This window comes from Bos indicus, chromosome 1 (assembly GCF_029378745.1).
Source record: "Bos indicus isolate NIAB-ARS_2022 breed Sahiwal x Tharparkar chromosome 1, NIAB-ARS_B.indTharparkar_mat_pri_1.0, whole genome shotgun sequence".
Taxonomy (NCBI): Eukaryota; Metazoa; Chordata; class Mammalia; order Artiodactyla; family Bovidae; genus Bos; species Bos indicus.
In genome coordinates this window covers 140,663,442-140,677,959 of record NC_091760.1, presented here as the reverse complement: position 1 = coordinate 140,677,959, position 14,518 = coordinate 140,663,442, and the positions used below count along the sequence as shown (strand labels likewise).

Genomic DNA, 14,518 nt, shown 5'->3' with positions numbered 1-14,518 from the left:
GAGGCGACTTAGCAGCAGCAGCAGCAGCAGTAGTATGGATGTGAGAGTTGGACCATAAAGAAGGCTAAACACTGAAGAACTGATGCTTTCAAGCTGTGGTGCTGGAGAAGACTCCTGAGAGTCCCTTGGACAGCAAGGAGATCAAACTAGTCAATCCTAAAGGAAATTAACCTTGAATATTCATTGGAAAGACTGATGCTGAAGTTGAAGCTCCAATACTTTGGCCACCTGATGAGAACTCATTGGGAAAGAATGAGTTTTTTCTTTCTAATGCTGAAGTTGAAGCTCCAAAGAGCCAACTCATTGGAAAAGAACCTGATGCTGGGAAAGATTGAAGGCAGGAGGAGAAGGGTGCAACAGAGGATGAGATGGTTGGATGGCATCGCTGACTCAATGGACCTGATTTTGAGCAAACTCTGGGAGTTAGGGAAGGACAGGGAAGCCTGGTATGCTGCAGTCCATGGGGTCACAAAGGGTCAGACACAACTGAGTGACTGAACATCAACAACAGCTGTTACAAATTAGGTTGGTTATTGTGCTCAGTCACCCAGTCATGTCTGACTGTTTGCAACCCCTTGGACTGAAGACCAGGCTCCTCAGTCCATGGGATTCTCCAGGCAAGAAGACTGGAGTGGATTGCCATGCCCTCTTCCAGGGGATCTTCCCAACCAGGGATCAAACTGCTGCGTCTTTTGCATTTCCTGCTTTGGCAGGCAGATTCTTTACCACTAGCACCACCTGGTAAGCCCAAGTTTGATTATTGCTCTGAGGTAAATTAACACCTTCTCAGTGCTTCTGGAAAGATGGGAACACGCTTTGAAATCATTCACATAGTGGCACACCCTCCTAAGTAGTGTTCTGGTAAATTCTTAATTTTCAAACAACTAGCCGTTGGGAGAGGAGGAAGAGAAGAAAGCACCAGTTTCCAGCATTTGTCAGTCTGTCAGTTTCCCTGATGTAAATCTTCCCACGTGGCCAATTTCAGACTAAGAAGACGGCATCCCTGGACCACAGAGCTGATCTCCGTGCACAGGCTCGGCTCTCCCTGCCTGTAGCAGCAGCTCCACTCACTGTACCACTGTCTGTTTGCATTGCAAGGAAGTAGGTCAGATGAGCCTCCCTTAAACAGGAAGAATGCAGATCTGCTGAACATTAAGGTGCTGGTAGGCGATATTGTGGTTAATGAAGGAAATTTATAAACCAGTATATAACAAAGTACAACAGCTGTCTCTTTAATGGGTAATTTTGCTGGAGAAGCACAGGGCATGTGATCGTTGAACAAAGCCCTCTTGGTCTTGGTTTCCTTCTCTCCCACTAGCAGGGCAGCCCAGGCTCCCTTGGTTCTCAGCCCTCTTACCCAATCCGTTCGTTATGCTTCAGAGACCCTTGCAGAGAGCCCTGCTCCACTGACATGCTGTCACCTCTCAGCACTGGTGACTGTGATGAGTGAAAAGGTCGTGCCTTCAAACATTAGCATTGCAAAGAGATGTGAAAATGATCAGTCTCTTTAAAGGGCTGAGAATACTTGGGTGAGACAGAACAAGGGCTCGTCAGACAATTTCTGACCATGAACCAGAACTAAAATACCCATTTTGTTGGGGACATTCCTCTGAAGGAGAAATATGAGTAAAAAGAGAAGCTTTTTTTTTTGCACGGTAAGATGGACAAATCATACACCGGAGGGCCAGGGTTTAGTTGAGGTACTTCTCCCATGTAGAAAACAGTAAAGCTTTTCATTAGTAGGAAAAGGAAAGGGCAGACAACAAGCAAGCCCTCTGAGCACAGCTGCATTTTCTTAGAGACCACGAATGTGTTCCTCTAGTTGATGCTTTCAAAGGGATAGAAAATTACATTCCAGGCAGATTCCAGCCTTCTGAATGCATTTGCTCCCTGTGTAGCAGCTCATGAGGTCGGACAGAAACCCTTATTCGGCATCTGTCTTTGGGTTCTTATGGCTGGGGGTGGGGTTCCTTTGGTTTTGACCAGAACACTTCTCCGCTGCGGGGGCCAGGCTCGGCATGGCTTTGCAGAAGCTCGGTTACTGTACAGGAGTGAGACTGAACTTCACAGAGGTGCCCAGGTGGGTTGCACTCATGTCACGGAGGACTCTGGAGTTTACATCCGAGATCCTCTGTCCTGAAGAACCTTCGCCTTCTCTCTCGGTTGGATGACAATGCTGTTGGTCGAATTATTTAGTTCTATGGAGACAGCACAAAGGAATTCTGCCTGATCCTCATTCCCATAAGGCAATGGCACCCACTCCAGTACGCTTGCCTGGAAAATGCCATGGGCGGAGGAGCCTGGTAGGTCGTGAAGAGTCCGACACAACCGAGCAACTTCACTTTCACTTTTCACTTTCATGCATTGGAGAAGGAACTGGCAACCCACTCCAGTGTTCTTGCCTGGATAATCCCAGGGACGGGGGAGCCCGGTGGGCTGCCGTCTATGGGGTCGCACAGAGTCGGACACGACTGAAGCGACTTAGCAGTAGCAGCACTGAAATATAAAGTACTGAGAGTGGTAAAATACCCCAGACTTGAGAAGTGATCACACTCAATGTGTCTTCACAAGAAATCTGTATTTTTTCATACCCTGCCATGTGACATGTTTCTTTGCCTTTTTTTTTTTTTTTTTTTTCTTATTTAGCAAATAGCATACACTGAGAAATCCTCTGTGTGGCCTTTAGCAGCCCATCACACTGGAAGGCATTAGTGTGGATTAATTTCCAGAACACAGCTCTGCCACTGGAGTCTCTCTCCTCTGTGCTCAACAAAGTGGGCTGTAGGAACTGGTTCTCTACAGGAGGGGCCGGGGGGCCCTATTCCAGTTGGTAAATTATTTGTGGGCTTCCCTAATGGCTCAGACAGGAGAGAGTCTGCCTGTGGTGCAGAGACCCAGGTTTGATCCCTGGGTCAGAAAGATTCTCTGGAGAAGGGAATAGCAACCCATTCCAACGTACTTTCCTAGAGAATTCCAAGGACAGAGGAGACTGGTGGGGCTATAGTCCATGGGGTTACAAAGAGCTGGACTTGACTGAGCAACTAACACTTTCACTTTTCATACTATTAATAGAAGAATTATTTCTCATTATTTAGGACGCTGTACAGTGCAATGGCCTCAGACATCTAGTCTTCACTATCAACATTTTCTCTTCTTCTTTTTTGAATCCAGGCAGCCAATAAAACAATAAACCAAACCCTGATGTGTAACCTCTACAGACATGGACATGAGCTGACTCATTAAGTTCTAAGCCCCACAGTGCCCCTGTAAGTCCATTCCACACTGACCCATCGTCTGCCTGCGATCCCAGACAAGCCCGCCCAGGACTCCAAATGCCTACAGCCCTGGGCATTTCTGTTGGTCCCTACCCTCCGCTGCATTTAAGATGCTGAAGCCCCAGCTGGCATTCCACGTCTCCCCACCTATACACCTTAGCCCCTCACCCCCAGACATGCCCACATCTCAGCATCATGATGAGGCCCACAATCATCACTGCAGCCCCCACGGGGGGAAAGCAGCAGAGCCAGTCCCTGCTTTAAACTCACCCAGCAATTCCACTCTTGGGTATAGATCTGAGAAAAACAAAAGCACTAATTCAAAAAGATACATGCACCCAATCTTCATAGCAGTGCTATTCACAGCAAGGTATGGAAGCAAACTAAACGTCCACCAACAGATGTGTAGATAAAGAAGACGTGGCACATATATATACGGTGGAATCCTACTGAGCCATAAAAATCATGAAAATTTGCTATTTGCAGCAATATGAATGGACTTGGATGGCATTCTGCTAAGTGAAATAATTCAGACAGAGAAAAAGATACTCGATGATATCACTTCTATCACTTGGTGATGATATCACCTGGTGATGATGTCACTAAGATATCACTTGTGGAATCTGAAAAATACAACAAACAAGTGAACAAAACAAAAGAGAAACAGACTCACAGATACAGAGAACAAACCAGTGGGGAGAGGAAAGGGCGAGGAGCAAGACAGGGGCAGGGGGTTAATAAGAGTTATTATGGGATTGTATGAAATCATGTATGTGAAACTTTTGAAAATTGTAAAGTGCTACAGAATTTAAAGAATCTTTCACTCAATAAAATGTCTTACCCCTCCCCCTTGAGCCTAGAAAGCGAAGGCAATACTAAAATTATATACTTGAAGCAAGTGAGTTTTGTGGTATGTTTATTGTACCTCAGTATATTGGTTAATAAAATTAAAAATTATCTTTAAAAGGTGAAAGGGAAGGAGGGATCAGAACCAAAGTTTGGGGATGGTGGAGCAGTTCTGCTGCTTCTCAGATGCTCAGGAAGAGGAATCTCACCATGGTTGTGGGCAGCTTTCTTTAAAATCTGGGCCTCCTGGTGCTTCTTTCACTCCATTCCCAGCCTGCCCACTCCACATTGTGTTATCTCTGCCATATGCCTTGTGACTATAGAGAAGCTCCACAGTGTGGGGTCTTCCGTGGGGTCCAGGCTACAAAACTGGGAGATCTTTGCCTTGTGTGTCTCAAACCACTCTAGCTGGCTGCAGGGAGGACATGCCCTGGCATGTGCCATTCTCAGGGGAAGGCACAGCGTTTCTATGGTCAAGTGCCCAGGGAGAGGTGCTGGAGGGCCCTGAGTTGGGTGGCAAAGAATATAGCATGAGCATGACCTTACGAATGAGGGAGAGCCCTAACTCCCGTGATTGGGAAAATTAGGTAAAAAGTAGATAAAAAAATATAAATTTGTTTTAGTTCTTTTTCAAATCTTCCTGTTTGTTTTTCATATCTTCTTGTTCCTTTCTCATGTTTTGAAAATATCTTTAAACATTTTGTGCATTATTATTTCAAGGCCTGTATCTCGTAATTCTAGCATCTGAAGCCCTTGGGGGCCTGATTCTCCATGAGGGTATATTGTTTTCTCACGTGTTTTACTATTTTTGTTTTGTGAGCTCATGTTAGCAGAGATTCATCTGGAGAATCCCAAAGGGCCTGGGTGGAGGGTAGCTCCTTCTAGAGTGTGTTTGTGTTTGCTTTTGCTGGATTCCTCAGGTCCATTTCCACACTAATTGTTCAGTGCCTAAGTCATGTCTGACTCTGCCACCCCATGGACTGCAGCACGCCAAGATTCCCTGTCTTCACTATCTCCTGGAGTTTGCACAAACTCACGTCCTTTGAGTCAGTGGTGCTATCAACATCTCATCCTCTACTTCCCTCTTCTCATTTTGCCTTCAATCTCCCCACAATTGAAGGCTTTTCCAATGAGTCTGCTCTTCCAACTAGGTGGCCAAATTATTGGAGCTTCAGCTTCAGCATCAATCCTTCCAATGAATATTCTGGGTTGAGCTCCTTTAGGGTTGACTGGTTTAATCTCCTTGCTATCCAAGGGACTCTCAGGAGTCTTCTCCAATACACTAGTTCAGTCTCTAGGTGTCCGTTTCTTTGTGACCCCAAGGACTGCAGCACACCAGGCCTCCCTGTCCATCACCAACTCCTGAAGCTTGCTCAAACTTATGTCCATTGAGCAGGTGATGCCATCCAACCATCACATCCTCTGTCGTCCCCTTCACCTCCCGCCTCCAATCTTTCCAGCATCAGGATCTTTTCCAATGAGTCAGTTCTTCCCATCAGGTGGCCAAAGTATTGGAGCTTCAGCATCAGTCCTTTCAATGAATATTCAGGAATGATTTCCATTAAGATCGACTGGTTTGATCTTGCAGTTCAAAGGATTCTCACGAGTCTTCTCCAACACCACAGTTCAAAAGCATCATTTCCTTGGTGCTCAGCTTTCTTTATGGTCCAATTCTCATATCCATATATAACTACTAGAAAAACCATAGCTTTGATTAGATTGGACTGTGTTGGCAAAGTAATGTCTCTAATTTTTAATATGCTGTCTAGTTTAGTCATAGCTTTTCTTCCAAGGAGCAAGTGTCTTTTAATTTCATGGCTGCAGTCACCATCTGCAGTAATTTTGGTGCCCAAGAAAGTGAAGTCTGTCACTGTTTTCATTGTTTCCCCATCTATTTACCATGAAGTAATCGAACCAGATGCCATGATCTTAGTTTTTTGAATGTTGAGTTTTAAGCCAGCTTTTTCACTCTCCTCTTTCACTTTCATCAAGAGGAATTTTGAGATGGAGGGAGGGAACTTGACAAGTTTCACAAATAAAGTTTCCCATTCTCTCAATACATTGAGATGAGACTCCCTGCTATAAACTTTGGGAAAAGTCTGGTTTTGAGGTCTGCAGAACTGTGGGTTAGGGATGCCAAGAGGTGACTTCAAGAATTGGTTAGTCAATCGGTTAACTAACAAGGTTTCGGAAATTCCCATAGTTGACAAGGATAGTTGGAAATGTAGGTGATTATGGAAGGAGGAGTACAATTCTCAATGGAAGCCCTTTTTCCTGTCTAATAAGCAAGTCATATCATTTTCTTGTGTGTTTTAGGGAACATAAGTTTACTTTCCACAGGGATTGGAGGAGAATAAGACCTGCACACCCCACCCCCCTCCAAATAGGAAACCACACAGCAATTTCTGCTTGGGGCTCATTGAGTCCAGTTTCATTTTTCTGCCACCCTTCCAACTCTTTTAATAATGATTCTTGCTCAGCCAATACATTTCAAAGAAACATCTCAAATGCAATTGAGCCATGTGTTATGGTGGGGAAACCGTGAACCCTTGCTTTGCCGAATAATTGTGTCATTTTTGGATTTTCAGTTCCTGCGATGATTACATCCTACCCAAACACCACCCTGGCCACTCAGGGTCAAAAGAAGGAAATGAGCTGCACGGCTCACGGTGAGAAGCCCATCATAGTCCGCTGGGAGAAAGAGGACCGGATCATTAACCCTGAAATGGCCCGTTATCTCGTGTCCACCAAGGAGGTGGGGGAGGAGGTGATTTCTACTCTGCAGGTAAGAGCATGGCAAACAGGACAGATGAGCACCTACCTTCACAGGCAGAATAATCCTGTCCTTTCACATACGTGACTGCATGTCGGGGAAAGCCACAGATCATCATCAACAGTTACAACGGGGCTCCCTTGGTGTTCCAGTGGCTGAGACTTCGCCTTGCAATGCAGGGGGTGCTGGTTCAATCCCTGGTCGGACACCTAAGATCCCACATGCCTCACAGCCAAGAAACCAAACAACTTTTTAATAAAAAGAACAAAACAAAAAACAAATTCAATAAAGGCTTTAAAAATGGTCCATGTAAAAAAAAATCTTAAAAAAAAGAAACATTTATGAAACACTATCTCTCTACTTTTATATATAAAGGGATTCCAGAGTAGCCTGCAAAAATAGTACTTTATCCTACATGTGGTTAAGAGTGAAATTATTGCCAACATGGCAGGAAACAAACTGTAATGATAATAAGAAGAAGAGAGAAATGGCATATTTTTTAATTTATTTTTTTATTGAAGGATAATTGCTTTATAGAATTTTGTTGTTTTCTCTCAAACCTCAACATGAATCAGCCATAGGTATACATATACCCGCTCCCTTTTGAACCTCCCTCCCATCTCCTGCCCCATCCCACCCCTCTAGGTTGATACAGAGCCCCTGTTTGAGTTTCCTGAGCCATAAAGCAAATTGCCATTGACGATCAATTTTACATATGGTAATGTAAGTTCCTGTGTTACTCTTTCTGTACATCTCACCCTCCCCTCCCCTCTCCCCAAGTCAATAAGTCTATTCTCTATGTCTGGACAAATAGCATCTTTTAATGACAGGTAATTCTGGAGAAATGACAGCCTACACTGTGCACTTTTTTTTAACTTCCTGAAAAAAAAGTCAGAAGAATTCTGCCACAAAAATATTATAAGGAAAATATTTTGCTTCTTGGGGGAAAACCCAGAGTAAAAAAGTATTGCAGTCTTTTAGAATTTTTAGCACTGCTGGTAGTTAGCTGAGTGATTCTTTTAATATGGGGGAGAAATGATGCTATAAAACACACATGAGGGACAAAAAAGTCCCGTGTTTGAAACGTGCATATCGATTCACTCTCAGATCCAATCTTGGAGTCCTGGGAGACCAAACCTTTATTGCAATGTTTATAGATCTGTTTTGTTTAGGCAGGATTGCTCTGGCTGTTTTAAAAATCCACTATGAGATTTAACCAAAACTCCTCCCAATGACACTGTTTAAATATTTACAAATATAGTACATGATGGTCTGATGGACACTCTGCCAGTGATGTAGAGAAACTTCATCAGGATGGGCTCTACTGGCTCGTGAGAAATATTTTGGAAATTGTTTGTTAAGGCTCATCATTGTCTTTTAGAGACAAACATATATATCAATAATGTAAAGAAGACATTTAATAAAACATTTATCTTGACTTAAAAACAAAATCCACTATGAGATTTTTTTTTAAAGGGGGGGTATGTGGAATATATGTCAACCTGAATGTGACATCCTACATACATTTCACATCCAATTTAATGAGCTGGCAGCTGACATGGATTATGTACACTGAATCTATCCATTGGCACATTTACAATTGTGCTGAAATAATTTGTTCTCAGCTTTTTGTGTCCCTGTGTGTGAGTGTGTTTATGTGTGTGCTTGGGGCTGGGAGGAGAGTGAGAGTGGAGAGATTTTTGTAACCAAGAGCCCTTTGAGTTGTTCTCTCTCTGCATTCCTCTGGGTAAGATGGATTTCTCTCTGCTTTACACATAGATTTTGCCAACAGTAAGAGAAGATTCTGGCTTCTTCTCCTGTCACGCTATCAATTCATATGGGGAGGACCGAGGAATAATTCAGCTCACGGTGCAAGGTAGGACGGACAGAACCTAGGGGGAGAAACTCGGCGGTATCAGGACAGTAAGTGTGTGCCCAGGCTCTGGTGTCCGAGTGGCCTCAGCTTGACACATCACACTTCCAAGTCCTAAGAAGATGTTGAATCTGAACAAAGTTGGTGCTAAAGCTTCATTTTACAGATCCCACAATTATACCAAGGTGCAGCCCCCACACAGAGGGAGCAAAGTCCATAAAGGAACTGGGTCAGCTGACTGGGCAGCCCGACATTGTGCCTTTCTTGTTCAAATTTAGGAATCCTTACTAGATGTTCTGCCCCTGGAGGAGGGAAATGGCAACTCACTCCAGTATTCTTGCCTGGGAAATCCAATGGACAGAGGAGCCTGGTGGGCTACAGTCCATGGGGTCGCAAAGAGTCAGACACGACTTAGTGGCTAAACAACAACTAGATGATCTGAATGAAAGTTTCATATTCGGGGCCAAAATAGTTTCTGACTAATAGATCCCGAGCCAGACCAGAAGAGTGACATGTAAATCCTCAGGTTTGGTCCAGCTTTATAAGTGCTATGACAATTGGCAAATTTGGAAAAATAAAATTGTTCCATCCTAAAATGCGATTAGGAAAAAAATACTTCCAGGTTAAAAAACACAAATAAATAAGTCTGCTGTGTTGAATGCTGACAAAGTTTTTGTGAGTCACTCGGGATTTTCACTAGCATCTTATGCCTGAACGATGTTCAAACTAACCCAGGTTTTCTGTTGACCACACAGAGCCCCCAGATCCTCCTGAAATTGAGATCAAGGATGTGAAGGCACGTACCATCACCCTCAGGTGGACCATGGGCTTTGACGGGAACAGCCCCATCACGGGCTATGACATTGAATGCAAAAATAAATCAGGTAAGTCCTTCATTTCCTCCAGCTGTAGTTCCACTTCCAAAAGCTGTTTTATTGGTTGCCTTTTAATGTAAGCACAAGCTGGACTGCGGGAAACTCAGAGGGAGCTCTTTTCGCCAGTCTCTCTCTTTCCTTGCATGAAGCACACCACCCCCATTTCCTTTAGTAGGAGTGATTTTGTGTTGAGATCTCTTTGTTGGGTCAGCCCTGCCTCTTTTCTCCTTAAACCAGCAGGACCTCAATCCTGCTCCCTCCCCGTGGGTCACTGTGGCACTGTCACCACCAAAGGGTGCACAGGCTGCTGCCAACCCAACCTGGCCACTGCGTTATTTTTCCCACCTCCCTGTCTTCCCCCTGCTTCCCTAGTGTCCACATCCCTGAGCACTGGCTGCGTTCAGTATCCGCGGGCTGAGCTGAACCATGGTGGTTTGTGCAGAGGGCCACATATTGCTGAGACAGCACTGACCCTTCAGGGACCTCCTGGATGTGCAGGGACAGGCTGGTGGCACAGATGCAGCCAGGCACGCCTGTGCTTCGCTGGGCAAGTGGCCAGCTCACCAAGAGCCCAGAAATAAAACAGACCAGCTGTCAGGACCACATCAGGCACGCCGGTTGATCATCTTAAAGTGACAATGACAGGACCACTTTGAACATTAGGACCCATCAGGCTGAGGGGAGGGTACCCCCACTGTGGCTCCAGGTCTGGACTTAGACACGAAAGATGAGGAATTAGAGCAGCATCAGCTCATGAGGGTTTAATGGTCTCACAGTCCAGGAAAGTGGCCTCGTTTCTCACTTTCTAGGCACCGTGCATCACTTCACAGCACACTGTCATGATACATTTATCTCGTGAGCTGAAGCTGGAGCAAAAAATTAAGCTGGTGGCATGTAGAAAGGCAGGTCAGGTGGGCAGAAATGTTTCTGTAGGAGCAGGCAAGGGGCAGGGTGGGGCAAAGGGTGAGACTGGGTGAGGAAGTGAGTCCAGAAAAGGGCTAAGGTGGGGGTTAAGGAAAGGAATTACTGAGGATGAAAACAGCTTGGATCAAACCAAGAACAGAGGTCATAGCAATAGTGCTTGAGGATGGCTAGAAGTCCTGGGTTAGAGATGCATAAGGAAAGATGTCAGAAGAGGCATGGTGACCAGCTTGGTTCCCTGAGCCACAACAAGAGACCTGGAAGTGAGGTGATGCTTCCATGGACCTTGAGAAAGCCTCCTGAGAGGAGCATGGTGGCTGTGGTCACACAGTCCCCTGGAAACCAGATCCCATGCAGGGGATGGAGATAGAGGACGGCCAGTGAGCAAGCTGTGGGCAGTGTTGAACCAGCAGGGATCTTTCAGAAATCAGTACCAATGGGCTTGCCCAGGGCCAAGGGCAGAGAGGAGGCCCTGCCTTCATTCTAAAGAAATAAGGGCAGGATGGAACCAAAGATTGAGAAGTTCTGAGATCTGGGTCTTGAAGTCTTTTAGGTGAGGCAGGCATGTTCTTGCAGAAAACAACCTGGAAACTGAGGGCAAGAATGAAAACTTGGCAGGAACACAGACACACACCGTAGGGATACTCTGTAGTCTACAGAGAGAGGGACAGACCCCCACCCCCTCAAGCCTCGCAGGTCAGCACTAATAGAAGGACTGCAGGTCTGGGAGCTAGTGCCCCCAGAGCCAGTCAGGGGAGCAGCTACATGCCTCCCTGTCTTCAGGGGATCGGTCATTTCCAGGTGCTCATGATGATCCAGTGGTTCCTCAAGGGAGTTTGGGTTCAGCGTGTCTCTGGCCATGTCTCTTACCAGCTGTAACCACCCCCGCCACCATCCCATCCCTGGACCACACAGTTACTATGGTTACTCCCACCTGCTGCTCAGACCCCATTCCTCATTTGACCTCCACAGGGATATATCCCAGGTCCACATTCAAGCCCATGCCTCCCTCTCATGTGCTGCTGCAGTCTCTCTCCTTTCCTTGCCTGGCAGATATGTGAACTCATATTTAACTGTGTGTCTGTGTGTCTTTTTTAAATTTATCCATATTTTCTTTTATTGAATCTGGATTTTGACTCAAGTTAGAAAAGTCGTTCTCTGCGCTGTGGTCATAAAATAAATCAACCTGTTTTCTTCCATTGTTTTGTGTTTCTTTGCCTCCCTTTTCTAAATTGAGGTCTCCAATCCATTTGGAGTCTACTCTTGTGTACACTGGGAGAGATGGATCTGATTTTATCATCTCCAAAAATGGGTCTTCTGTTGCCCCAACAGCATTTATTAAAAATCCACCTTTGTCCAGTGATTTCAGATGCTGCCTTTATCACATACTAACTTTTCGTATGTTGTTGTTCAGTCACACAGTCGTGCCCCGTGGACTGCAGCACGCCAGTCTACTCTGTCTTTCACCATCTTCTCAGAGTTTGTTCAAACTCAAGTCCACTGAGTCGGTGATGCCATCCAGCCATCTCATCCTCTGCTGTCCCCCTTCCATGTGTAATTGAGTCTATTTCTGGACTTTCCTATTCCGTGGGTTTACCTATATACTAATGCAGCAGTCCCAGACTGTTTTAATCATAGAGGCATTATGTCTTAACATTTGGTAAGGCTATTCTATCCTTGAAACTTTCCCTCCCAGTGTTTTCTTAGCTTTCCATATATAATTTCAGGATCAACTCCTTTAGCTCCATAAACACATGTTTTTGTTATTGTTAATGGTATCCCATTAAGTTCATTAATTAGAGCTTATGACATTTTTATGATGATGCTGTGGATTGAATTCCCACCCCTAAACTCTTTGATCAAATGACCTCCCTTGAATGGTTTGAAAACAGATAACACTCCTTAGTTTTCCATTTGCCAAGAAAAATAAAATATCCCAAGTTCCTTTGGGTGTCCTTCCTCGGACCATCACCTGGCCCTTCAGCTCCACTCACCCCGTGGCAGCGCCCCTGGGGTCATCTGTCTGGGCACAGGCACAAAGGAGCCATCACCTCCCTCGTTTGGAGCCTTTGACTTTTTTCACGTAGCCTGCATCCTGCTGATTTCTATGGCAGCCACATACTGGGTTCCTAGTAGCCACTACTTTACTCCAGGTGGACACCAAGATCCGCCTTCCATCCCCTTCCAGCATCTTGCCCTGTGTGCGAGGCCAGCCCATTGGCCTATGTGTCTACTCCAGCCTGCCATGTTCCCCACATCCCTTCTTGGGTGCCTTCTCCCCGAGGCCTCACAAATCGCTGCCTGGGCTTAGTGCCTTAGTACTCCCCCACCCCCGCCGCCTTTCACACAAGGGCTCTCCTGCAAGGAGAAGACAGAGCAGAAGTGGCTCCCCCAGGTGCCGATCCTCCCTTCTCTCACCCAGCACCATAGATCTCATCCTTCTCCACGCCACTTCTTCATTTTCTACCTTTTGCGTAATTTTGCCTCTCAGACTTTGGGTCACCCTCACTTATTCAAGCCTCTAACAACTCTTCTCCAAATGAAGTTCACTGCCTTACATTTGTCCTTGATGATCTGCTGTCCTCCTGACTCAGGCCATATCCCCTTCAAGCTGGGCTCATCAACAAGCATCCAGTTCAACCACACTGCTCCTGGGGGCCCTCCGCAGTCTTCACTCGGGTGATAATTGGACTTTTAGAGGCAGAGACTCGACTCTGAACCTCTGCATCCTCTTTACCCCTGATCTCTCTGGATCATGTCATAGAATCCTACCTCCTTTCTCAACAGGTGCTTCTCACTTATTTTTCCTAAACCAAGGGGCAAATCTGACCCTGCACGGCTCTCACCTTTCGCTCCTACAAATCAGAGGACTTAACAACAACTCTTAGCAAAGTTCCACCCCCCCGCCCCACTGCACTTAGCCAAGCTCTCTGCACTGCTCCTCCTCATCAGGAAGCCAAGTCAGAAGCTCGTCAGAAGTCTTCCTCTAAGCACGTGAGACTTCCATCAGATTCCTAGAAAATTGAAATCGAGTCTCATCAGATATCCAGCAGAGACCTTGTGAAGGTCCCATGCTGCAGGAAGCCGGCCTAGAACTTGTGGATAGCACAAGTGGGGTCAAATCCCAGCCTCACTTCTCAGCACCTCAACAACACGGTCTGAGGTTCTTGACCTTCACAATGAAAATAAAAATCCCCGCTTCATGAGGATGTTGTCAGCATCCAATTGAAAATACATTCTGTCCAGACTCTAGCTGTGCAGTAGAATGACCCAGAGAGTTGTTGTTCAGTCACTCAGTGCTGTCCAACTCTTCCTGATCCCATGGGCTGCAGCATACCAGGCCTCCTTCCCTCACGATCTCCTGGAGTTTTCCCAGGTTCATGTTCATTGCATCAGTGATGCCATCCAGCCATTTCATACTCTGATGCCCTCTTCCACTTCTGCCCTCAATTTTTTCCAGCATCAGGGTCTTTTCCAATGAGTTGGCTGTTCACATCAAATAACCAAACTATTGGAGCTTCAGCTTCAGCATCAGTCCTTCCAATGAGTATCCAGGGTTGATTTCCTTTAAGATTGACTGGTTGGATCTCCTTGCAGTTCAAGGGACTCTCAAGAGTCTTCTCCAGCACCACAGTTTGGCATCAATTCCGTGGCCCTCTGCCTTCTTTACCATCCCGTTCTCACAACCGTGCATGACCACTGAAAAGACCATAGCCTTGATACACAGACCTTTGTTGGCAAGGTGATATCTTTGCTTTTCAACACACTGTCTAGGTTTGTTATAGCTTTCATGCCAAGAAGCAATTACTAACCCTGTAAACAATTAAAGGCCTGATGCTAAGTCATGGATGAAGCCTCATGTGGTTCTAACCACGTGAGATTCTATATGGATGCCAGTTTTAATGTCAGATGGTTCATCACCCAGTTTCACTACTTATTAGCTCTGTTAACCAGA

The 14,518-nt window shown here is 45.6% G+C and overlaps 1 protein-coding gene across 1 annotated transcript in view; it reads left to right on the top strand.

Annotated features, from left to right (window-relative positions):
* DSCAM (DS cell adhesion molecule) overlaps positions 1–14,518 on the top strand; it is an 857,668-nt gene that overhangs the window by 693,289 nt on the left and 149,861 nt on the right. The window contains exons 12-14 of the mRNA XM_070795162.1: positions 6,710–6,906; positions 8,674–8,770; positions 9,523–9,651. Of these exons, the coding sequence (XP_070651263.1) occupies positions 6,710–6,906; positions 8,674–8,770; positions 9,523–9,651 (423 nt within the window). The remainder of the gene's footprint in view (positions 1–6,709; positions 6,907–8,673; positions 8,771–9,522; positions 9,652–14,518) is intronic.